This window comes from Bombina bombina, chromosome 7 (genome assembly GCF_027579735.1).
Source record: "Bombina bombina isolate aBomBom1 chromosome 7, aBomBom1.pri, whole genome shotgun sequence".
NCBI lineage: Eukaryota > Metazoa > Chordata > Amphibia > Anura > Bombinatoridae > Bombina > Bombina bombina.
In genome coordinates this window covers 593,105,289-593,132,657 of record NC_069505.1, presented here as the reverse complement: position 1 = coordinate 593,132,657, position 27,369 = coordinate 593,105,289, and the positions used below count along the sequence as shown (strand labels likewise).

Sequence of the window (27,369 nt, the reverse complement as noted above, 5' to 3'; positions counted from 1 at the left end):
CTGGTAGTTGCAGTCCTTAGTTTTCTCTGGTTTGTTACACTAGCAAAAAGAAAAAGCGAATAGGACTACCATTCCCAGCAACCTTTGCGAGCAGGAAGCCATGTGACGCGTAAGAGCCAATGAGTGCAAAATAGCAGAGTGGCTCACTACAGGAAGGTAAGCTGTGTCGGTCAGATACATTATAACAATATTTACTGCATATGCAGGTGCACATTATGCATATGTACGTATGCACGCGCATCACTGTAAAGTGGCATCCGCTGCACTGCAATTATCAAGGGAAGGAAGGAGTTAATTACTTTGCACCCAGATCTCTGTTAAAACAGACGCTAATGACTGCTCTGATACTATGTGGCTGGGAATAGTTTAATCACTGTGTGTCAGGGGAAAGGTTAATACAAGACTGTAGTAAACAATAGGTTAATCAATTCTCTGCATATTTCTATGGCAGAGTATAGGTTAATTCCACTTGCTCTGCATGGTTCTTTGGCAGGGAAGAGGTTAATCACATCTCCTTGCAAATCTCTTTGGCAGGCAATATGTTAATCACCTTAGAAATCTGCTAATTCTTACTGCTGTAGTCAAAGTTAAAGAATAGGTTTATAACTTATCTTTATTAGCCTGCTTGGCAGGGGTTTTATTAATCCCCACTGCAAAATTCAATGGTTAATAACTTCTGTTTGCATGTCTGGCAAGGAAGAGGTTAATTAATTCTCACTGCAAGAATTGGCTAATATATATATTTATGCAAATGTATTTGGCAAAGAGTAGGTTAATCCCATTATTTCTATTTTTTTCTTTTCTTGTGGCAATTCTTCTTGGTTGGAAAGAGGTTAATTACTTCTCTGCAAATCTCTTTGGCAAGGAAGAGGTTGTTCACTTCTCATTGCAGAGCTCTGTGAGGGAAGAGGTTAATCATTTCTCATTGCAGAGCTCTGTGAGGGAAGAGGTTAATCATTTCTCATTGCAGAGCTCTGTGAGAGAAGAGGTTAATCATTTCTCATTGCAGAGCTCTGTGAGGGAAGAGGTTAATCATTTCTCATTGCAGAGCTCTGTGAGGGAAGAGGTTAATAATTTCTCATTGCAAGTCTTTGTGGTTGGGAAGAGTTTAATCACTTCTCATTGCAAATCTTTGTGGTAGGGAAGAGGTTAATCACTTGCATGTCTCTGTAGCAAGGAAGATGTTAATGACATCTCATTTAAAGTTTGTGGCAATGAAGAGGTTAATAACGTCTCATTGCAAGTCTCTGTGGCAGGGAAGAGGTTAGTTACTTCTCTGCAAATCTCTGTGGCAGGGAAGAGGTTGTTCACTTCTCATTGCACATCTCTATGGCAAGGAAGAGGTTAATCACATCTTATTGCATGTTTCTGTAGCAAGGAAGAGGTTAATGCCATCTCATTGCAATTCTGTGGCAGGGAAGAGGTTAGTCACTTCTTATTGCAAGTATCTGTGGCAAGGAAGAGGTTAATCACTTCTCATTGCACGCCTTTGTTGTAAGGAAGAGGTTAATCGGTTTACAGGAAGTGAATGATTATGTACTAGGGCTCTGCTGTTCACTGGTTTAGGAGGACACCTCCCACACCTAAAATTAAATCACTGCAGTATGTATGTTCCAGGCAAGCAGGGGATTAAATCACCTCAGCATCTGTGTTCTGGGCAAGCAGGGGATTAAAGGGACAAATATACACCAATTTAATTTAACTGCATGTAATAGACACTACTATAAAGAAGAATATGCACAGATACTGATCTAAAAATCCAGTATAAAATCATTTATAAACTTTCTTAGAAGCCAGTTTAGCTCTTTTAAAAATGTTTGCTGGAACACCCACTGAAAGTGGTTATATAGCAAAAAACAGACACCCCTCCCCCTTTCTCTGCATATGAATAGACTCTTTACACAAACAGGAGCAAGCTGGAGTAGGTATACATCAGTATTCTTCTAAAACTTTGGGGCTTGGTAAGGAGTCTGAAAATCAGCGCAATGTTATTTAAAAATAAGCAAAACTATACATTAAAAAAAACAAAAAAAAACTGTATGGGCTTTATAAATAGATCATCTACGAAACATTTATGCAAAGAAAAATCTAGTGTATAATGTCCCTTTAAATCACCTCAGCATGTGTGTTCTGGGCAAGCAGGGGATTCAATCACCTCAGCATGTGTGTTCTGGGCAAGCAGGGGATTCAATCACCTCAGCATGTGTGTTCTGGGCAAGCAGGGGATTCAATCACCTCAGCATGTGTGTTCTGGGCAAGCAGGGGATTCAATCACCTCAGCATGTGTGTTCTGGGCATCAGGGGATTCAATCACCTCAGCATGTGTGTTCTGGGCAAGCAGGGGATTCAATCACCTCAGCGTGTGTGTTCTGGGCAAGCAGGGGATTTAATCACCTCAGCATGTGTGTTCTGGGCAAGCAGGGGATTCAATCACCTCAGCATGTGTGTTCTGGGCAAGCAGGGGATTCAATCACCTCAGCATGTGTGTTCTGGGCAAGCAGGGGATTCAATCACCTCAGCATGTGTGTTCTGGGCAAGCAGGGGATTCAATAACCTTAGCATGTGTGTTCTGGGCAAGCAAGGGATTCAATAACCTCAGCATGTGTGTTCTGGGCAAGCAGGGGATTCAATCACCTCAGCATGTGTGTTCTGGGCAAGCAGGAGATTCAATCACCTCAGCATGTGTGTTCTGGGCAAGCAGGAGATTCAATCACCTCAGCATGTGTGTTCTGGACAAGCAGGGGATTCAATCACCTCAGCATGTGTGTTCCGTGCAAGCAGTGGATTTAATCACCTCCGCATGTGTGTTCTGGGCAAGCAGGGGATTCTATCACCTCAGCATGTGTGTTCTGGGCAAGCAAGGGATTCAATCACCTCAGCATGTGTGTTCTGGCAAGCAGGGGATTCAATCACCTCAGGATGTGTGTTCTGGGCAAGCAGGAGATTCAATCACCTCAGCATGTGTGTTCTGGGCAAGCAGGGGGTTCAATCACCTCAGCATGTGTGTTCTGGGCAAGCAGGGGATTCAATCACCTCAGCATGTGTGTTCTGGGCAAGCAGGGGATTCAATCACCTCAGCATGTGTGTTCTGGGCAAGCAGGGGATTCAATCACCTCGGCATGTGTGTTCTGGGCAAGCAGGGGATCCAGTAACCTCAGCATGTGTGTTCTGGGCAAGCAGGGGATTCAATCACCTCAGCATGTGTGTTCTGGGCAAGCAGGGGATTCAATCACCTCAGCATGTGTGTTCTGGGCAAGCAGGGGATCCAGTAACCTCAGCATGTGTGTTCTGGGCAAGCAGGGGATTCAATCACCTCAGCATGTGTGTTCTGGGCAAGCAGGGGACTCAATCACCTCAGCATGTGTGTTCTGGGCAAGCAAGGGATTCAATCACCTCAGCATGTGTGTTCTGGGCAACCAGGGGATTCAATAACCTCAGCATGTGTGTTCTGGGCAATCAAGGGATTCAATCACCTCAGCATGTGTGTTCTGGGCAAGCAGGAGATTCAATCACCTCGGTACGTGTGTTCTGGGCAAGCAGGGGATTCAATCACCTCAGCATGTGTGTTCTGGGCAAGCAGGGGATTCAATCACCTCAGCATGTGTGTTTTGGGCAAGCAGGGGATTCAATCACCTCAGCATGTGTGTTCTGGGCAAGCAGGAGATTCAATCACCTCAGCATGTGTGTTCTGGGCAAGCAGGAGATTCAATCACCTCAGCATGTGTGTTCTGGGCAAGCAGGGGATTCTATCACCTCAGCATGTGTGTTCTGGGCAAGCAGGGGATTCAATAACCTCAGCATGTGTGTTCTGGGCAAGCAGGGGATTCAATCACCTCAGCATGTGTGTTCTGGGCAAGCAGGAGATTCAATCACCTCAGCATGTGTGTTCCGTGCAAGCAGTGGATTTAATCACCTCAGCATGTGTGTTCTGGGCAAGCAAGGGATTCAATCACCTCAGCATGTGTGTTCTGGGCAAGCAGGGGATTCAATCACCTCTGCATGTGTGTTCTGGGCATGCAAGGGATTCAATCACCTCAGCATGTGTGTTCCGTGCAAGCAGTGGATTTAATCACCTCAGCATGTGTGTTCTGGGCAAGCAAGGGATTCAATCACCTCAGCATGTGTGTTCTGGACAAGCAAGGGATTCAATCACCTCAGCATGTGTGTTCCGTGCAAGCAGTGGATTTAATCACCTCAGCATGTGTGTTCCGTGCAAGCAGGGGGATTCAATCACCTCAGCATGTGTGTTCCGTGCAAGCAGTGGATTTAATCACCTCAGCATGTGTGTTCCGTGCAAGCAGTGGATTTAATCACCTCAGCATGTGTGTTCCGTGCAAGCAGTGGATTTAATCACCTCAGCATGTGTGTTCTGTGCAAGCAGTGGATTTAATCACCTCAGCATGTGTGTTCCGTGCAAGCAGTGGATTTAATCACCTCAGCATGTGTGTTCCGTGCAAGCAGGGGGATTCAATCACCTCAGCATGTGTGTTCCGTGCAAGCAGTGGATTTAATCACCTCAGCATGTGTGTTCCGTGCAAGCAGTGGATTTAATCACCTCAGCATGTGTGTTCTGTGCAAGCAGTGGATTTAATCACTGCTGCATGTGTGTTGCAGGAAAGAAGGGGATTAAATATCTGCACAACAGAGAGGATAATCTTTTTTTTTCCCTAGTAACTAAGTGGTAAACAGATGTGGGATTTAGCAAACCAAGAGATTGAATTACTGTTCGGTGTAAAAATCTGACTCGTACATTTCTGGCACAGGTCCTAGATATTGAAAATGTGAAGCCCAGACATGCTACATATTTAATGTATACAAAGCTTATGAGTTTGGCACTTTACATAAACCATAAGTGCAGACATCTTCTTTTTCTCTGCAAAATTCCCTCACAATTCCCAGGTGTACTCTTCCTCTTAAAAGGATGGCATGGGTATTTGCAATATTCTTCCCATAAGCAAAAATGCTTCCAATAAAAATGACTGTTTGTCAGCAGCATACACACATATGCTGTAATTGCCTCGTGCACCAGCATTCAAACACTGTATCTTCTCAGGGACTCAGCATTGACTTGTATGACACAAATGATGTCTTTTACCACTACAACTAAAAGATAGTTGCAAAAAGTATAAAAAAAAGTATAAAAAGTATAAAAGTATAGCACTCACATACTAGTTAGATTAATGCAGGGTGGTGTACGTCTACAATAAAAAATAAAACTTTATTAGATAATCTTAAAAAATGGGCGTTTTAAAATCAACTAGAGGTATTAGGGTTGATCACTTGTATAGTGTAAAAATACTTGGCAACTGAATAGGTCAATGTAATGATGGGGTATGTATGGTAGGGGCCTAGAGTGTGCAGCTCAGGAATGATTTAGGGTTTAGTAAATAATTCCCCTAAACCGTTATCAGTGCTTGGTGCAAACAGTATCGATATAAATATTTCAACGTATTTAGATTCCCTTTTGTAGGGGTTATTATGGTTCTGAAATAATTCTATCAATTTGAATGATACACAGACTTTGTATTCTCCTTTATGGAGTATTATAGCTCAGAGATTTATAATACTAACAGTATCAGTGTGGGGGATACAGCATATGTAATTACCCCTTTATGACGTTAGCAGAAAGTACCCCCCAACCTAGTGTGATTGCTAAATATCACCACTATCGATTCAAGTATATAGCGCGTTTATATTGTCCTTTACACAAATTCATCAGAACTTGAAAAAATGGTAGCTGGTTGGAGTAAATATAATTGTATATACACAAGGTCACCAAAGCTATTATACTTTTATGATCTGCTTTGTATTCTCCTTTGGAGTATTGTGGCTCAGAGATTTATGGCACAATCAGTATCTGTATGGGTGATACAACATATGTGAGTTCCCCTCTAAAAGGTTGGCAGAAAGTACCCCCTAACCTAGTGTGCTTGCTAGATACAAACACTGTCGATTGGAGTATATAGCGTATTAATATTGTCCTTTACACAAATTATTCAGAACTTGGACCTCTTCTGTGTTCTGTTTTGCAATTAGGGATTATGTTACGTTTGTGAAATTATGGCTACTGTGGTTGGTAAGAGTATATCTGCTAGACTGTTCAATATAATTAGCTAGATTGCCCACACCTATTGCTGCTTCCGATAATGCTATATGAATATGTAAGTTTAGTACATTGTACTGTTATAAGTTACTAAATAGCAAGCTTCATGTACAATAGTTACAATGTTATTTGAATTGTATATCCGTTGGGAATTGTTCAATAAGTATATGCGAGATTGCTATATCCCAGGGCGTATGTTTTACTATCCGGTTGAGAGTTATTAAAGGGCTCAATATTTTTTTTTTTTTATTATGTTTTCTTTTTATTTTCAATTTACAACAAGGAAACAACGCAAAATGAATAGACGGTTCAAATACAGATCTTAACATAGGCAACTGTGACAGAATGGTGCCATGACAAAACAACAACTCATATGAGAGGAGAAAATCCCTTATGTCCTAAATATCCCATCAGCCCATTGTTCATATTTGTTTCATCCAACGCTAAGACAACAGGGTTCCAAGGAGTAGAGGAAGTTAGAAAAAGTTATGCACATTGGAACCCCAAATTTTTCCAAAAACCGGGCTGCTGGTGATCTTCTCTCGATCTGGGTATTTATGTGAGTTCTTCTTTTTAAATTGAATTATTGGCATCATCTGATTCCATGGTACAAATAGAACCTATCTCATATGTAACTTTAAACATATGTTATAAAAAGGGGGAAAGAAAAAATAAATGGAATAGAGGAAGAATGAAATAGGAAAGAAAAGAAAAAAAGAAAGGGTATCTGTGGTAGTATAGTGAAGAGGTTATGAAGTTTTAGGTTTTATGTTTTCGCTCACGCCTCGTTTGTATGCAATATACTCCCTTCTCAGGAGAAATAAACTCAGTGTGGGATCATATTACGTCAAGGGGGGGACTGGGACATCTCCTGTGTAGCACTAAGTGTAAGCCGTAGACTGGGTTAAGCCTGCGTATCTGCGAATGTGAAGGACTCCCATAAAAACTGCATATCTTGGTATAGGGAGAGTTGGCCTAGCTTGAAATAATGCAGTCGTTCCAGGAGGAGGTTTCTGTTCACTAGCGCTTTCCATTCTTGTGTGGAGGGTATCAGCGTGGATTTCCATTTTTTAGGGATTAGCTGATTCGCTGCATTTAGCATTAGTTGATAGAGGTGTTTTCGTATTTTACAAGAGATATTAGGGGATTGGCTTAGTAGAACCAAGTCTGGGCTGGGAGATATACTTGTGGTTAGTACTGTGTTGATGAGTTGGAAGATTACTGACCAAAAAGGTCTTATGAGGTCACATTCCCACCAAATGTGGGAGATGTGAGCTTCTTGCTTACAACCCCTCCAGCATGAAGTCGTGGAGTTTTTATATATGAATTTTAACCTTGTTGGGGTCAGGTACCACCTCATCATTATTTTAATGTTGGTCTCTTTTGCTTGTATTGAGTGTGCTGAATTTTTCAGGTTACCAAATCTGTGCGCCCAAGTTTGGGGAGAGGTATTAGTCTTAAGTTCTAGGTCCCATCTTTTCGTGTACGAGGGAAGGAGCGGGAAGGTGTTTGAGAGGATTAATTTGTGGAGTTTAGATATTGTTCCTGGAATAAATTCTCTGGCTATACAAATTTGTTCAAAGGGGGTAGGTGTTCGTGTTAGGTCCTTAATGTGCTTGTGTGTAGCTACATAGTGTCTCACTTGGTGTAACCGCAGCCATGAGGATAGGAATGGATGGTTCAGGGTGTCTAATTGACTTTTGGTTTTAAGAACGTGAGTGGTGTCTGTTAAAAGATGCATAGGGAGAGCTTTAATAGGGTATAGTATTTGTGAGGGGGCTTGGGTGTAGCCTGGAGGGAATTCTGGATTATTAATAATTGTGGTTAGGGGAGAGTATCTGGAGGATATTTTGTTTGGGCTTTTACAAATCAGTCTCCAATCTGTCCAAGTTTAATTTGTTATTGAGGAAGATGATATAGCGCATTTATTAAAATGTGCCGGGTTCCAGCAAATGTCATCCAATTTATGAGAAAATGATAGCGAATTTTCAATTTGAGCCCATTTTTTGGGGTTTGGCCCTTCCATTCTGCACCACTCAGTAATTCTTTGTAGTGAGATTGCAAGCTTATAAGATCGAAGGTGAGGGACTCCCAAACCTCCGTCGCTTGGGGATTTATAAAGCGTGTTCTTATTAATTCTCGGAGGTCTGCGTCTCCATATATAGTCATTTATGATTTTTTGCAGTGTATCTAAATCCTTCTGAGTTTCTGGGATAGGGATTGTTTAAAGTAGGTAAAGTACTTTTGGGAGTAGCGTCATTTTTGTGACATGAATTCTACCTAGCCATGATATGTTTTTGGGGAGCCAAGTATGTGTAAGGGATCTGAATTCTGATATTAAGCTACTGTAATTGTGCAAACGAAGATCTGTCATATTAGGGGTGATACGGATGCCTAAATATTTCAAGTATTTTGTCTGTTGCTTAAGGGGGCAGGTTTGTCTTAATGAGTCTAAGGATTGGCTGGGGAGGTTTATAGGCAGATATTCTGATTTCGTCATATTAACTAGGAAGTTAGAGACATTTCCATAGAGGCCTAATTCTAGAATGGCTGAGTGGAGTGAGGAGAGGGGGTTTGTGAGAGTCAGGAGTATATCATCTGCGAAGATTGCTAATTTATGTGAGTCCTTGCCAATATAAATTCCCTGGATTTGATCATTATGTCTTATCTTAATGGCTAGGGGTTCTAGGGATAGAATAAATAGGAGAGGGGATAGGGGGCACCCTTGTCTAGATCCATTTCTGATTTCAAAGGGATCAGAGAGTGTGCCGTTTACCCTGACTTGTGCTGTCGGGTTGGTGTATAGTGCTAATATTTTATGAATGAAAGGGTCTGGGAACTTGAATCGAGTCAGGGTTTCTTGAAGGTATGTCCAGTCAAGTCTGTCAAATGCCTTTTCGGCGTCAGTCGATAGGAAAACAGTCGGGGATTTAGTCTGTGAAATGAACTCTAAAAGGTTAAGGACTTTAACTGTGTTATCTTTGGCCTCTCTTTGTGGCACGAAGCCAACTTGGTCTTGATGAATCAAAGACGGTAGGAGAAGGTTAATTCTAGTGGCTAAGATCTTTGCATATATTTTAAGGTCCACGTTTAGTAAAGAAATGGGTCTGTAACTGGAAGGGGAGTCAGGAGGTTTGTCCGGTTTGGCAATAACTGAGATATTGGCCTGTAACATACTATCAGGAAAGGGCTTCAAAGTTGAAGTTGAATTAAATAGAGTTGAGAGATGTGGAATTAGTAGGCCAGAGAATGTTTTATAATATTGGCCCGTGAACCCGTCTGGGCCAGGGGCTTTACCTAGTTTCAAATGTTTTATTGCTTTTTGTATTTCCGCTGGTTGAATGGGTTGTTCCAACATCTCCGATTGTTCGGGTGTGATGTGGGGAATTGGAACCTTGTCAAGATATTGTTTGCATAGTTGAAGGTGTGTTAGTGGATCTCTGTTGGGATATAAATTATAAAGTTTATGGTAGTATGTTTTAAACTCGTTTGCTATGGAATTGGTGTCTTCAATATTTTTACCTTGGGTTGATTTTATGGAATGTACATATGTTTTTTGCTGTTGCGTTTTAAGAGGGCCCTTGCTAGGTATTTCCCTGGTTTGTTGCCCTCCCTATAAAAATTTTGTTGGAGAAAAAGTAGTTGCCTTTGAGACTTAATTTGGAGTATGGAGTTTAGTTTGTCCCTTTTTACTTTAAGTTCTTCTAGAACATCGCTGTCTGATGGGTTGACTTTGTGGGCATAATCTAGGTCAGATATCTCTGTGGAGAGCAGCTCTATCTCCGCTCTGCTTTTCTTTTTGATTTGGGCCTTAGCTTTAATAAATTCTCCTCTTATGGTGCTCTTGTGAGCTTCCCAAATGGTCGCCATGTTCATCCCTGGTGTAGTGTTGTGCGCAAAATAATCTGTAATATATTTCGCAAAGAGTTCAATCTGGGATGGGTCTAGTAACATAGAGTCATCAAGCCTCCACTGGTAAGCCCTAAGGGGGGCTGAAGGCCAGTTAATCACGCATGAGACAAGGGAGTGGTCCGACCAGGAGGTATGCTTGATCTGTGAGTGTTTAGAGTGAGAGAGAACTAAGTGGTCAACTAAGATATAGTCTAGCCTAGAGTAGTTGCGTTTGGGATGAGAGAAGAAAGTGTAATCAAGCTTTTGGGGGTTGAAGTATCTCCACACATCATGCAAACCTAGCATTTTAAATTTCCGCCATATTTTGGTGAGGTTTGGGGTTTTGGCTCTAGTTTCTGGGTTCGAACAGTCTACTTTGGGGTCTAAAGGAAAATTAAAATCACCCGCGACAATGAGTGAGCCTTTTATTTCTTTCACGATTAAATCTGACATAGAGTTTACAAACTTGTCTTGTTTGGAATTGGGAGCATATGCGTTTACTAGAGTTACAGGCTTACCATATAATAAACCTTTTAGGCAAATGTATCTGCCTTCTTTGTCTGGGATACAGCTTGTTTTAGTAAATGGTAGTGATTTATGAATCAAGATGCTGACTCCGTTAATTTTTTTGTTGGGATTAGTGCTATGGTAGTGTTGTGGGTAGTGCAGTGAGAAGTATTTGGGAATATTTTTGGCTTTGAAATGCGTCTCCTGGAGCATCAATATGTGTCCACCTTTTTTTTGGAGATCATTAATGGCCATTCTCCTTTTATGGGGGCAGTTCAATCCCTTAACGTTTTGCGTGAATATGACTAAATCTTGAGGTGTGTGGTTACCCATTTAAATGGATTGGGAGTGTAAGCTGTATCATGTCAAGTGGAGTAGGACAAGTTATATGAATCGGAGCGTGAGCTACCCACAGATAAAAGAAGCATGAGTAGGGGAGGAAGTTATAGAAAAAGGAAAGAACAAAGACAAATTCAAAGATAAATAATAGACAAAGTACAATCTTTGCTAGTAACATGTAAAACATTCTTAACTAGAAGGAGAAAATCTCCCAACTGAATGAGAACAATAATAACACATGGTGATAATTAACAGTCAACTATCAGCTTTCATCAATCTATCAGGCTAATATAATTATTGCGACCTTAAAAAAAACATTTCATGGCAAAAACAGAAACAACTTTAGTTATTTTGAACTGAAATACTTGTTGTTAAAGTAGCAAGTGCCACTTCTAGGTATTATGATAAATTTAATGTGAAACAAGAGGGTTACCAGGACTGTCCAAAGTCATCCTTTGTCGCCCACAGGAAGAAGTTGAGAAGAAGAGGGTTTTTGTGACCTTCTTTGGCGAGCTGGAATCCATTATTTTCTCTGTGGCAGCGGTAGGGGTCCCTTGGATCTTTGTTCTTTGTCAGGTGCAGGGGTTGTGTCATCTAATTGAGGTGGTGGCAAGTCTAAGTCCCTGCAGATGGGTGAAATATCATCAATGGAAGAACAGGATAAGCGTCTACCCCTCCACATTATTATCAGGTGGAAAGGGAAGCCCCATCTGTATGGTATATTTCTTTTTCTTAGGAGCAGAGTGAGTGGTTTGAGGTCTCTGCGTTTAGACAGTGTTCTTTGGGATAAATCAGCAAACACCTGGATCTCTACATTCTTGTGCTTGATGGGCTGATGTTCCCTTGCGAGTTTCATCAAATCCTCTTTTACTTGATAGTTAGTGATTCGAACAATGACGTCCCTCGGCGGTTGGTCATTTTGTGGTTTAGGGCGAAGGGCTCTATGAGCTCTGTCAATCTCAATTTTCGTTGGGTGTTCTTCTCCTTTTAAAGCACTAAAGAAATCTTGTAGGTATTGATCCAGATCTTGCGGAGAGGTAGTTTCAGGAATTCCTCTCAGTCTTATGTTGTGGCGCCTGCTGCGATTCTCTGCATCATCCAGTTTGTCTTCGAGCTCTGAAATATTAGCTCCTTGTCGCTGGATAGTGGTGTGAAGTTCAGAGATAGCTTCTGCTTGGGCGTCTTGGGCCCCTTCAAGTGATTCAACTCTGTGACCAATCTCTGATATATCTTTCTTGAGGTCTGAGATTTCGTCCCTAATGCATTGTTTAACTTGAGTTATTAACAAAGAAAAGTCCTTTTTTGAGGGAATCGAATTAAAAAGAGCTTTAGGTATTGTGATGTTTTCAGCCGCTTGCTCGCAGTCAGATTCTGAAGAGCTTTGACATGACACCTGCTCAGGTGGGTCAGTTTCCTCAGCAATGTTAGTTTTAGCTTCTAAGGCTTTGAAAAAAGTGTTCACTGTATGTGATGTAGGTTTCAGCTGCTTGACGGTCTTGCTAGGTTTGTTGCCTTTCTTTGGCGACATTTTTATTAGGTCTGAGCCCACGCTTAGGTGTGTAGTGGATTACTGACTTTTATGCGAGCAACAACAAGAAACAAGCAGCTTCCTCCACTTTATTTATTATTTAGCTGTGTCTCAACTCTTTTCACTATTAGGGAGTGATGATAGTCTCACCCAAGCAGATTTGTTTATAGATTGTTTATGTAAAGCAGTTCATATATATAGTGAGCTAGGTAGGACAGCTCTACAGCACTTCCTTCATACGTGTGCTAGGGGTGGCTGTGCAAGGGTTAATATTTAGGCAGGGTCACTTGCAAGGTAGTATGGTGTAAATCAGCTTTATTATGGTATAAACCTGCTTGGTATTTACAGGCAGTTCATTGACAGTTCATTGACCCCAGGGATATCAGAGTGTTAGAGATGGGCTTTTAACACTGCAAGCCTTAGTTGTTATTTTTCGTTACCCCTTGTGTGATCTGCGTGTTCAACTTTAGTACAGGCTTTGGCCTACAACGGAACTCACCTCCGCAGTTGAATAACGGAGCACCTCGTTGTACTCTGCTTTCTCTCCCACCATATTACTCAGGGTCAGTTAGGCAGCTGATATGCGCTAGTCCGGTGGTCTCGATGAGGCACCTCTTGAGTGCGCAATGTAGGTGTCTATAGGGAGGCCGCAACCGCTTGATGCGCGTTTAAAATAAAGAAAGCAACTTGCGATTTGAAGGAGAATACTCTCCGTGTGTTCCGCTCTAAGTCTCTTCACATATTCTCCTATTTTTAACTGTTATTTAATGTATGGCAGTAGCCAAAAGACGTTCTCAAACAGAAAGGGCTCAGGAGCTCTAAGAAGAGACAGCCATCTCCTAGGCTGGCTAGCTCCGCCCCTCTAAAGGGCTCAATATTTTATACCCTGGATATAGTACACGCGGCTCTGTGTGTTCTCTATTACACTTGTCCCAACGCAAATACTTTTCATGAGTTTAATACTCTAAAGTTATAGCTTGTTACATTCAGTATACATTAATAAAGGGGCTTCTATCTCTTCTACTATTTGTTTAAATTGCAGCAAATATTATTAACTCTAAAATTAAATTAGTATATAAAAGTCGTATCACTCTTAAAGGGACAGTCAAGTCCAAAAAAAACTTTCATTTTTCAAATAGGGCATGTAATTTTAAACAACTTTCTAATTTACTCTTATCAACAATTTTGCTTTGTTCTCTTGGTATTCTAGTTGAAACAAACTAAGGAAGGCACATATGATAATTTCTAAGCCCTTGAAGGCCGACTCTATTTTATTTACTTTTCACAGCAGGGAAGAGCAAGCTCATGTAGGCCATATAGATAGCATTGTGATCACGCCCGTGGCTAGTGGCAGACACTGCACTAATTGGCTAAAATGCAAGTCAATAGATAATAACTAAAAGTCATGTGATTAGGGGCGGTCAGAAGATGCTTAGATACAAGTTAGTCACAGAAGTAAAAAGTGTATTAATATAACAGTGTTGGTTTTGCAAAACTGGGGAATGGGTAATAAAGGGATTATCTATCTTTTTAAACAACAAAAATTCTGCTGTTGACTGTCCCTTTAAGATGCACCACTTCAGTGTATGGATAAGTAAATTTTAACCAAAGCTGCACGACCTCCGGTCTGTGCCCGTTATAACAAAAATAAAGCCCCAAGCAAAGTGACCTAACTAATCTGAATATACAATAATTGTCAGCTCAGATATCGTGTTGTAACCCTAATAGGCTACTAGAAAGTAAAAATCTAAGGGTCCCATCTGCCCTTTCCCGTGACATGTTTCGCCGGCTTCTCCGGCTTTTTCGAAGGAGGGGCACCGCAGAATCAGCGGCTTGTAGTGGCCTATAGCCACGACTATTTTTTGTGAACTGGCGAATCGGATCACTTATTTGTGCAGTGCCTCGTAGCACTTGTGATCCCCATATGTATTGATAATCGGTATTTACAGGAGTAATCCGTTTTAACTAAGTATTTGATAATCTTGCTATCCAAATGCATTAGTTGGAATACATTTATATATGTTGTTATCATTTCTTCGACTATCGGACAGCATTATTTAATTTATATCTGTGTATCTATTGTGAGTATTGGTCCTATCTTGCTGTTGTACTATATAGAATATATCCTAGAGTTGGCCCTTCCGTTTTAAGCAAAAAGTGCGTTATTAATATACGGTTAATATAATCTCTATATGGGCACATCTATATGCTCGTGATTGCACAAAATTAAATAAATTAAAGGTATGGTGGGGATTACCAGTTAACCTTTATTCGAAATGCCTTATTATGCGGAGTCCAACTCTAAAAACTATATTATCACTAGTTTTAGCATCTTGATTAAATAGTGGGACCATTTTATTTTTATATCTGTATTCCAATACATTTAGTTAGTATGTTTTAGATGTTATTCATTCTCGGTTCTCAGAACTAATTCCTCTACCTGTTTTTTGTATACGATTCTTGTTGGAAATTGTTATTTGGCCTGTAAATTGAAAATCATTATACAATTGTGCTTATGTATCTATTGTAAGTATTTGTCATTTTCCACAGCAGATGTCTCTTGAAGTGTACCCTACTGTTTTTGAGATGATAACTTTGGGGCTTGGTTAGGAGTCTGAAAATCAGAGCAATGTTATTTAAAAATAAGCAAAACTATACATTTAAAAAAAACAAACTTTATGGGCTATATAAATAGATAATTTACAAAACATTTATGCAAAGAAAAAATGAGTGTATAATGTCCCTTTAAGAAATAAGCTGCCACACTTGTTATATTTTTGTGATTTCTTAGGTCCCTTTCAGCATTTCTTAGATTGCTGAGATGTTCAAGCATCCTAATGCAAAATTTTCTAGTTTTCTCAGAGGAACATGCACTATTTACCAACCATATCCCCCTGTGGCTCCGATATATAGATGATGTGTTTTTCTTATGGGAAGGATCAACAAACACACTGATCGAATTCCTGAACAAACTTAACAACAATGATCTAAATATAAAATTTACATATGAGTATAATACTGAAGAAGTCACATTTCTGGATCTGAAAATATCTAAAGGTGAATCAGGGGCAATTCAAAAAGACCTCTTCAGAAAGAAGACTGTTACTAGTAGTATCCTTCACTCTACTAGCGGACATTCACCCAATACGATCAAAGCGCTACCGATAGGAGAATTTTTAAGAATTAAGAGGAACTGCTCAGACATAACATCATATGAATATCGAGCAGATGAATGACAACTAAGACTACAACATAGAGGATACAGTAACTGAAGTATTAAAAAAGCAAGACAAAGGGCTAACCGTACTAACAGACATGATCTTTTACAAAAAAAGAGAAAAATTAAAGATGAAACTACCCGGTTGATCTTGACATACTCACCACAATCTCAAGATGCAATACATATCCTGAACAAACACCGCCATATCCTCCAAGCTGATCCAAAATTAAATACCATCATTGGGGAAAAGATACAAATAGGCTATAGACGGGACGTACTCAGCCCCAGTCATTTTGTTAAGAGACAGACCAGATGTGACCCTATAGCATTAGGAACTTTTAAATGTAGGAACTGTTCAATTTGTAAACACTTGTTCACGGTTAAATCCATAACAGACAGATTTGGCCAAACACACAAAATTCAGTCTCATATCAACTGCAACACTGAAAGTATCATTTATGCCATTACTTGCAGCTGTGATCTGTACTATATAGTCATGACCTCTAGAAAATTTCACATTAGGATACTTGAACATCTCAGCAATGTAAGAAATGCTGAAAGGGACCTAAGAAATCACTAAAATATCACAAGCGTGGCAGCCCGTTTCTTAACCTACCATCATGGGAAAACATCAGAATTTCACTGTTTTGGTATAGAAAAAAATATCTTTGGGAATTAGAGGTGGAAATGTGAAAGAAACTTTACTGAAGAAAGAAAGCCGTTGGATTTACCTTATGAATTCTGTCTTTCCAAAAGACATGAATGAAAACAACAACTTTTTTTACATACCTCTAATTTGGCCTTATGACTACAAATATGGCTTCCAACTCATGACATCATGTTTTTATATGAAATTGATTGTCACAATAGGGACCTCTACAAAGGTCCCCTTTAGATAATATTCATAGGATGACAAATCCTTAGAATTTTTGCACTCATCAAGAATAATAAGGTTGGATAATTCCCATCTATACTCATGGGGTCACTATTAAATATGATATGATCACACAATCATTTAGCACATTTTAGAACTTCCCCTTCTCTGTGCAATTATTGCAATTACTTTAACCACACTGGTATATCACCAATATTTCATGTAATTGTGAGCATATATTTGTACTTATATAGAGATCATGTTAAGTTACATTTATAATGTATATCATCTAAAAAAACAGTAGGGTACACTTCAAGAGACACCTGCTGTGGAAAATGACAAATACTTACAATAGATACATAAGCACAATTGTATAGTGATGTTCGATTCACAGGCCAAATAACATAATTTGCAACAAGAATCATATACAAAAAACAGGTAGAGGAATTAGTTCTGAGAACCGAGAATGAATAACATCTAAAACATACTAACTAAATGTATTGGAATACAGATATAAAAATAAAATGGTCCTACTATTTAATCAAGATGCTAAAACTAGTGATAATATAGTTTTTAGAGTTGGACTCCTATAATAAGGCATTTCGAATAAAGGTTAACTGGTAATCTCCACCATACCTTTTTAACTTATTTGATTTTGTGCAATCATGAGCATATAGATGTGCCCATATAGAGATTATATTAACCGCATATTAATAACGCAGTTTTTGCTTAAAACGGAAGGGCCAACTCTAGGATATATTCGATATAGTACAACAGCAAGATTGGACCAATACTCAGAATAGATACTCAGATATAAATTAAATAATGCTGTCCGATAGTCGAAGAAATGATAATAACATATATAAATGTATTCCAACTAATGCACATTTGGATATCAAGATTATCAAATACTTTGTTAATATTGATTACTCCTGTAAATACCGATTATCAATACAAACATACGGGGATCACAAGTGCTACGAGGCACTAGATAAATAAGTGATCCGATTCGCCAGGTCACAGAAAATTGGCATGGCTATAGGCCACAAAAATCTGCCGATGCCGTGGTGCCCCGCCTTCGAAGAAGCCGGCAAAACATGTCGGGGGAAAGGGCAGATGGGACCCTTAGATTTTAACTTTCTAGTAGCCTATTAGGGTTAAAACACGATATCTGAGCTGACAATTATTGTATACTCAGATTAGTTAGGTCACTTTGCTTGGGGCTTTATTTTTATTATAACGGGCACAGACCGGAGGGCGTGCAGCTTTGGTTAAAATGTACTTATACATATACTGAGTGGTGCATCCTAAGAGTAATACGACTTTTATATACTAATTTAATTTTGGAGTTAATAATATTTGCTGCAATTTAAACAAATAGTCGAGGAGTATAACTTTAGAGTATTAAAGTATTTGCGTTCGGACAAGTGTAATAGAGAACACACAGAGCCGTGTGTAATATATCCAGGGTATAAAATATTGAGCCCTTTAATAACTCTAAATCGGATAGTAAAACATACGCCCTGGGATATAGCAATCTCGCATATACTTAGTGAACAATTCCCAACGGATATACAATTCAAATAACATTGTAACTATTGTACATGAAGCTTGCTATTTAGTAACTTATAACAGTACAATGTACTAAACTTATATATTCGGATAGAATTATCGGTAGCAGTAATAGGTGTGGGCAATCTAGCTAATTATATTGAACAGTCTAGCAGATATTCTCTTACCAACCACAGTAGCCATAATTTTCACAAACGTAACATAATCCCTAATTGCAAAACAGAACACAGAAGAGCTCCTTGTATATATACAATTTTATTTAATTCAATTAGTTTTTCAAGTACTGAATAATTTGTGTAAAGGACAATATTAATACGCTATATACTCCAATCAACAGTGTTTGTATCTAGCAAGCACACTAGGTTAGGGGGTACTTTCTGCCAACCTTTTAAAGGGGAACTCACATATGTTTTATCACCCATACAGATACTGATTGTGCCATAAATCTCTGAGCCACAATACTCCAAAGGAGAATACAAAGCAGATCATAAAAGTATAATAGCTTTGGTGACCTTGTGTATATATACAATTATATTTACTCCAACCAGCTACTATTTTTTCAAGTTCTAATGAATTTGTGTAAAGGACAATATAAACACGCTATATACTTGAATCGATAGTGGTGGTATTTAGCAATCACACTAGGTTTCTGCTAACCTCATAAAGGGGTAATTACATATGCTGTATCCCCCACACTGATACTGTTTGTATTATAAATCTCTGAGCTATAATACTCCATAAAGGAGAATACAAAGTCAGTGTATCATTCAAACCGATAGAATTATTTCAGAACCATAATAGCCCCTACAAAGGGGAATCTAAATACGTTGAAATATTTATATCGATACGGTTTGCACCAAGCACTGATACCGGTTTAGGGGAATTATTTATTAAACCCTAAATCATTCCTGCGCTACACACTCTAGGCCCCTACCATACATACCCCATCATTACATTGACCTATTCAGTTGCCAAGTATTTTTACACTATACAAGTGATCAACCCTAATACCTCTAGTTGATTTTAAAACGCCCATTTTTGAAGATGATCTAATAAAGTTTTATTTTTTCTTGTAGCCATACACCACCCTGCATTAATCTAACTAGTATGTGAGTGCTATACGTGTATACTTTTTAGTTGTAGTGGTAAAAGTGTTTGCGTATACACAGCACCTTGGGGCCATTTATACTATATATAAGGCAGATTTTGGACAATTTAAGGCCCAGTCTCACCTAATTGATATTTAGTAGTGCCATCACGTCTTTTCTTTTACAAATGATGTCTTCACAGACACTATACACACCACCGCCACCGCCTCTGTGAGCTTGAATGCTGGCGCACAGGTAACTCACAGCATATGTGCGTATGCCACTGAAAAACAGTAATACATTTTACTAGAAGCATTTTTGCTAATGGAAGTAAATGGCAAAATTGTTTCTGTTTTAACAACTTTACGATTACTGTTATCAAATTTGCTTTATTCTCTTAGCTGGAGTACACCTAGGTAAGCTTTGAAGCAGCAATGTGCTTCTTTTGAGATAGCTGCTGATCGGTGGCTACACGGCTACAGATATGCCTCTTGTCACGGGCTCACCCAATGAGGTCTGCTAGTTTCTTGTAGTTTTATTTCTACTTTGAAGCTGACTTTTCAACAACCAAGGATACCTAAAGAACAAAGCAAATTTGATAGTAAATTGTTTAAAAATGTATGTTTTATCTGAAAAGGTGACCTTTAAATAGCATTACCATATTTCCATCAAGAAGAAGTATTACATTAAATCATTGATCTCTAGAACATCAGCCTAAGTCTTAAAGGGGCACTAAACCCAAATGTTGTCTTTCCTTATTCAGACAGAGCAGCAATTTTAAGCAACTTTCTAATTTACTTGTATTATCAATTTTTCTTCGTTCTTTTGCTATCTTTATTTAAAAATTAGGAATGTAATGCTTAGGAGCTGGGCCCGTTTTTCGTTCAGCACCCTGGATAGCGCTTGCTTATTGGTGGTTGCATTTAGCCACCAATAGGTAAGCGTAACCCATGTTCTGAATAAAAAAATGGGTTGGCTCCTAAGCTTTACATTCCTGCTTTCTAAATAAAGATAGCAAAAGAACGAAGAAAAATTGATAATAGGAGTAAATTAGAAAGTTGTTTAAAATTGCTGCTCTGAATCATAAAAGAAAAAAATTTGGGTTTAGTGTCCCTTTAAGGCGTTTGTATTTAAAAGGAACATTCCCCCATCTATATTTTGATGTGCCAGACACAGTGATGCATCTCGTTCTCATTCTCACAGAAAGAAATTGCTATGAGGTTCCCGGACTTATTTATCCCAAGCTGAAATTATCTTCTAAGCCCTGAGAACCCCCTGAACGTTTTACAGACACCCTTGGACCTTCGCAATGATGGAAACAGAAAAGAAGCCGATAACCGAGAAGATCTTGGACCATACTCTGGAAATCATCTGCCTTCTAACTGGGGAGGTGAGACATTCTAGAGAAGATGTGTTCTTTTCTTAAAGGGACATTAAACACTAAATAAATGCTAGATAGAATGATGCATATAAAGAAAAGATTAGTCTGAGAAGAACATGTAGATGTATTTTATAAAGTTTCTTTAGCTGTTTTTTGACAAAGTAATTGTAAATTTTTAGTGTCTATAAAACAATGGCAGCGGCCATGTTGTAACTTAGGTTACCTTCTCTGCTGTGGCCAATTAGAGACAGTTATAAATAGGTCACTAGAGTGTGCAGCCAATGGCTGTGTGGAATAGAACAGTGCTCTGCACTTCCTTTTCTAACAGGGACTGAAAAGCTCACAATTGCAGATTGGAATTACAGGAAAAGGGGACAAAATAAATAATGACAGTATATTGCAGACTTTATTTAGATATACAATTTATCATTTTATATTACCATCTCAAAGTGTTTAATGTCCCTTTTAAAATCACCAAAAGTGTTGGGTGTGAACTTTTTTAAAGGAAATGTTTAGTCTTGCAACTCGCACAATCAAATGGGCCAGCTCCTAAGCTTACATTCCTGCTTTTTTCAAATAAAGATACCAAGAGAACAAAAATCTAAATCATGAAAGATAAAATTTGCGTTTAGTGTCCTTTTTAAACACTAAAATAGCAATAAATGAAATGTTGGTTTATTCTGCACAGGAGCTTTTATTTTAAGAAAAAAACAACAAAGCACTGAAACACATTTTGAAATATTCTGTTTTAGATGGGAGAGAGAGCAGTTTTGAGTACAAAGTTTTAGCTGTTACTAGTTTATAGTTTTGCTACCATTATAGTTTTGCTACCATTATAGTTTTGCTACCATTATAGTTTTGCTACCATTTGCCTTTATCCTGAATGCCTCTTTATTTTCCGTGCTGTCTCGGTGTTATTAGGATTGTGCTGTAGTGAAGAATGACGGCAGCGTCCCCAGTGCCTTCTGCAAGCCCCAAAAGTCAACCAGTCAGCCCAGAGAGAGAAACAGCCGACTAATGACCCGAGAGAAGGTGCTCGACCAGGTCTCCAAAATCCTCCAACTTCTGACTGGAGAGGTAGGTACAGTGTGATCCAATAACGTACCTTATAGCCTTATCCCAGCCGATGCAGGAATAAGTCTATACTTGTATCTCCCTGTATTGTACTGTGTGAGTCCTAAGGGACTGTAACCCTCAAGTGAATGAGTTTAAAGAAAATTTTATGACAGCGTATAGAAGAAATAGAAGTATCAAAGACACCCTTGTACATTCAGATATAGGCAGTAACAGATTGAACATACAGAAGACTATAGGCCCTAGGAGGGATGGATGTTATCCCTGTTTGAACTGCAGTTCAATGATTAAAGGCGAATATTTCTTTCACCCCATAAATGGTAGGAAATACAAAATTAATAAATATCTTACTTGCAGGTCATGTTACTGTATTTATTTGATCAAGTGTCCATGTGGTTTGATCTATTTGGGCGAGACCTGTAGAGAGGTAAGGGAGTGGATAACAGAACATAAGTCTAACATTAGATGCAAGAACAAAGAGGCTCCTGTTTCCTCTCACTTCCTCTCTATGGGTCATAACATCAGTCAGCTCAGATTCCAAATAATTGAACAGATTGATAGACCAAGAAGGGGGGGTAATAGAGAACATATACTAAAAACAAGAGAGATGTTTTGGATATACAAATTGGAAAGCCTAATACCTAAGGGTATGAATAAAGAATTCGATTGGAGTCTGTTTTACTAAATATTTGTCTTTCCAAAAACATCTCTATAGATAGGTAAATCTTCCCTTTCTAATGGGCTGAGTATTATGATACCTGCATGTCTTTAACTTAAAATAATTTTCCAATAACCCCTTTTAATGGGCTGAGTAAATTTGAGGGAAATGTTTAAAAATTATCTTTACATATAAAAATACTAAAGAGAAAAGAAAAAAATTATTTTCAAAACAGGCCTACAGTGTTCAAATTGACAGTAATCCACATAATCTCCAGCAGCAATTTTTTGAAACTTATAAAATCAACTCTAAAATGAAAGAGTCCAAATTAACATTTAAATAACAAGTAAATAGTATCGGCATATCTGCATATTGTGTGTAATATTTCTTCTATTTTAATTTTGTACATATGATTTTATCTATTAACATTGTTTGATACTTAAACCTTTTCAATGTGACTATTCAGAATGCTTTTTTACAATAGGAATATATATGTTAGATGGCCACAAGATGGCAGTAATACAATAATGAGTAGTCACATGACAACAGGTGAACAATTGACCAGGTGTAAAGTATTTAAATGATGAATCAGTGTATGTTCAGTATACATGACTAAGGACCTATAGCAGGTCTGAAACGTTGTATGTTTGTCTAAAGACCCCATATGAAGAAATAAAGGTTTTTTAACTATTGGTGGCTGGAACAAATCATTATTTCTACTGTGTGAGTAACGTCAGACCCTGTATTGTACAGTGTGAGTGACATCAGACCCTGTATTGTACAGTGTGAGAGACGTCAGACCCTGTATTGTACAGTGTGAGAGAGATCAGACCCTGTGTTGTACAGTGTGAGTGACATCAGACCCTGTATTGTACAGTGTGAGAGAGATCAGACCCTGTATTGTACAGTGTGAGAGAGATCAGACCCTGTATTGTACAGTGTGAGGGAGATCAGACCCTGTATTGTACAGTGTGAGAGAGATCAGACCCTGTATTGTACAGTGTGAGAGAGATCAGATCCTGTATTGTACAGTGTGAGGGAGATCAGATCCTGTATTGTACAGTGTGAGGGAGGTCAGACCCTGTATTGTACAGTGTGAGAGAGATCAGACTCTGTATTGTACAGTGTGAGTGACGTCAGACCCTGTATTGTACAGTGTGAGTGACATCAGACCCTGTATTGTACAGTGTGAGAGAGATCAGATCCTGTATTGTACAGTGTGAGTGACGTCAGACCCTGTATTGTACAGTGTGAGAGAGATCAGATCCTGTATTGTACAGTGTGAGTGACGTCAGATCCTGTATTGTACAGTGTGAGTGACGTCAGACATTGTATTGTACAGTGTGAGAGAGATCAGACCCTGTATTGTACAGTGTGAGGGGAGATCAGACCCTGTATTGTACAGTGTGAGTGACGTCAGACCCTGTATTGTACAGTGTGAGAGAGATCAGATCCTGTATTGTACAGTGTGAGAGACGTCAGACCCTGTATTGTACAGTGTGAGTGAGATCAGACCCTGTGTTGTACAGTGTGAGTGACATCAGACCCTGTATTGTACAGTGTGAGTGACGTCAGACCCTGTATTGTACAGTGTGAGTGACGTCAGACCCTGTATTGTACTGTGTGAGTGACGTCAGACCCTGTATTGTACTGTGTGAGAGAGATCAGACCCTGTATTGTACAGTGTGAGTGACATCAGACCCTGTATTGTACAGTGTGAGTGACGTCAGACCCTGTATTGTACAGTGTGAGTGACGTCAGACCCTGTATTGTACAGTGTGAGTGACGTCAGACCCTGTATTGTACTGTGTGAGTGACGTCAGACCCTGTATTGTACAGTGTGAGAGACGTCAGACCCTGTATTGTACAGTGTGAGAGGAGATCAGACCCTGTATTGTACAGTGTGAGAGAGATCAGACCCTGTATTGTATAGTTTGAGAGAGATCAGACCCTGTATTGTACAGTGTGAGAGAGATCAGACTCTGTATTGTACAGTGTGAGAGGAGATCAGACCCTGTATTGTACAGTGTGAGAGGAGATCAGACTCTGTATTGTACAGTGTGAGAGGAGATCAGACCCTGTATAGTACAGTGTGAGAGAGATCAGACCCTGTATTGTACAGTGTGAGTGACATCAGACCCTGTATTGTACAGTGTGAGTGACGTCAGACCCTGTATTGTACAGTGTGAGTGACGTCAGACCCTGTATTGTACAGTGTGAGTGACGTCAGACCCTGTATTGTACAGTGTGAGTGACGTCAGACCCTGTATTGTACAGTGTGAGTGACGTCAGACCCTGTATTGTACAGTGTGAGAGATCAGACCCTGTATTGTACAGTGTGAGAGATCAGACCCTGTATTGTAGTGTGAGTGACATCAGACCCTGTATTGTACAGTGTGAGTGACATCAGACCCTGTATTGTACAGTGTGAGAGATCAGACCCTGTATTGTACAGTGTGAGAGATCAGACCCTGTATTGTAGTGTGAGTGACATCAGACCCTGTATTGTACTGTGTGAGTGACGTCAGACCCTGTATTGTACAGTGTGAGAGATCAGACCCTGTATTGTACAGTGTGAGAGATCAGACCCTGTATTGTAGTGTGAGTGACATCAGACCCTGTATTGTACAGTGTGAGAGATCAGACCCTGTATTGTACAGTGTGAGTGACATCAGACCCTGTATTGTACAGTGTGAGTGACATCAGACCCTGTATTGTACAGTGTGAGTGACATCAGACCCTGTATTGTACAATGTGAGAGGAGATCAGACTCTGTATTGTACAGTGTGAGGGAGATCAGACCCTGTATTGTACAGTGTGAGAGAGATCAGACTCTGTATTGTACAGTGTGAGGGAGATCAGACCCTGTATTGTACAGTGTGAGGGAGAACAGACCCTGTATTGTACAGTGTGAGGGAGATCAGATCCTGTATTGTATAGTGTGAGGGGTGATCAGACTCTGTATTGTACAGTGTGAGGGAGATCAGACCCTGTATTGTACAGTGTGAGGGAGATCAGACCCTGTATTGTACAGTGTGAGAGAGATCAGATCCTGTATTGTACAGTGTGAGTGACGTCAGATCCTGTATTGTACAGTGTGAGTGACGTCAGACCTTGTATTGTACAGTGTGAGAGAGATCAGACCCTGTATTGTACAGTGTGAGGGGAGATCAGACCCTGTATTGTACAGTGTGAGAGAGATCAGATCCTGTATTGTACAGTGTGAGAGACGTCAGACCCTGTATTGTACAGTGTGAGAGAGATCAGACCCTGTGTTGTACAGTGTGAGTGACATCAGATCCTGTATTGTACAGTGTGAGTGACGTCAGACCCTGTATTGTACAGTGTGAGTGACGTCAGACCCTGTATTGTACTGTGTGAGTGACGTCAGACCCTGTATTGTACTGTGTGAGAGAGATCAGACCCTGTATTGTACAGTGTGAGTGACATCAGACCCTGTATTGTACAGTGTGAGTGACGTCAGACCCTGTATTGTACAGTGTGAGTGACGTCAGACCCTGTATTGTACAGTGTGAGTGACGTCAGACCCTGTATTGTACTGTGTGAGTGACGTCAGACCCTGTATTGTACAGTGTGAGAGACGTCAGACCCTGTATTGTACAGTGTGAGAGGAGATCAGACCCTGTATTGTACAGTGTGAGAGAGATCAGACCCTGTATTGTATAGTTTGAGAGAGATCAGACCCTGTATTGTACAGAGTGAGAGAGATCAGACACTGTATTGTAAAGTGTGAGAGGAGATCAGACCCTGTATTGTACAGTGTGAGAGGAGATCAGACTCTGTATTGTACAGTGTGAGAGGAGATCAGACCCTGTATTGTACAGTGTGAGAGAGATCAGACCCTGTATTGTACAGTGTGAGTGACATCAGACCCTGTATTGTACAGTGTGAGTGACGTCAGACCCTGTATTGTACAGTGTGAGTGACGTCAGACCCTGTATTGTACAGTGTGAGTGACGTCAGACCCTGTATTGTACAGTGTGAGTGACGTCAGACCCTGTATTGTACAGTGTGAGAGATCAGACCCTGTATTGTACAGTGTGAGAGATCAGACCCTGTATTGTAGTGTGAGTGACATCAGACCCTGTATTGTACAGTGTGAGTGACATCAGACCCTGTATTGTACAGTGTGAGAGATCAGACCCTGTATTGTACAGTGTGAGAGATCAGACCCTGTATTGTAGTGTGAGTGACATCAGACCCTGTATTGTACTGTGTGAGTGACGTCAGACCCTGTATTGTACAGTGTGAGAGATCAGACCCTGTATTGTACAGTGTGAGAGATCAGACCCTGTATTGTACAGTGTGAGTGACATCAGACCCTGTATTGTAGTGTGAGTGACATCAGACCCTGTATTGTACAGTGTGAGGGAGATCAGACCCTGTATTGTACAGTGTGAGAGATCAGACCCTGTATTGTACAGTGTGAGTGACATCAGACCCTGTATTGTACAGTGTGAGTGACATCAGACCCTGTATTGTACAGTGTGAGTGACATCAGACCCTGTATTGTACAGTGTGAGTGACATCAGACCCTGTATTGTACAATGTGAGAGGAGATCAGACTCTGTATTGTACAGTGTGAGGGAGATCAGACCCTGTATTGTACAGTGTGTGGTAGAATCAGACCCTGTATTGTACAGTGTGAGAGAGATCAGACCCTGTATTGTACAGTGTGAGGGAGATCAGACCCTGTATTGTACAGTGTGAGAGAGATCAGACTCTGTATTGTACAGTGTGAGTGACATCAGACCCTGTATTGTACAATGTGAGAGGAGATCAGACTCTGTATTGTACAGTGTGAGGGAGATCAGACCCTGTATTGTACAGTGTGAGAGAGATCAGACTCTGTATTGTACAGTGTGAGGGAGATCAGACCCTGTATTGTACAGTGTGAGGGAGAACAGACCCTGTATTGTACAGTGTGAGGGAGATCAGATCCTGTATTGTATAGTGTGAGGGGTGATCAGACTCTGTATTGTACAGTGTGAGGGAGATCAGACCCTGTATTGTACAGTGTGAGGGAGATCAGACCCTGTATTGTACAGTGTGAGAGAGATCAGATCCTGTATTGTACAGTGTGAGTGACGTCAGATCCTGTATTGTACAGTGT

The 27,369-nt window shown here is 39.9% G+C and overlaps 1 protein-coding gene across 1 annotated transcript in view; it reads left to right on the top strand.

The window, feature by feature from the left end:
- Positions 1–81: 81 nt before the first annotated feature.
- Positions 82–27,369, top strand: part of LOC128667164 (zinc finger protein 665) — a 66,299-nt gene continuing 39,011 nt past the window's right edge. The window contains exons 1-3 of the mRNA XM_053722097.1: positions 82–156; positions 20,326–20,512; positions 21,425–21,580. Of these exons, the coding sequence (XP_053578072.1) occupies positions 20,432–20,512; positions 21,425–21,580 (237 nt within the window). The 5' untranslated portion in view covers positions 82–156; positions 20,326–20,431. The remainder of the gene's footprint in view (positions 157–20,325; positions 20,513–21,424; positions 21,581–27,369) is intronic.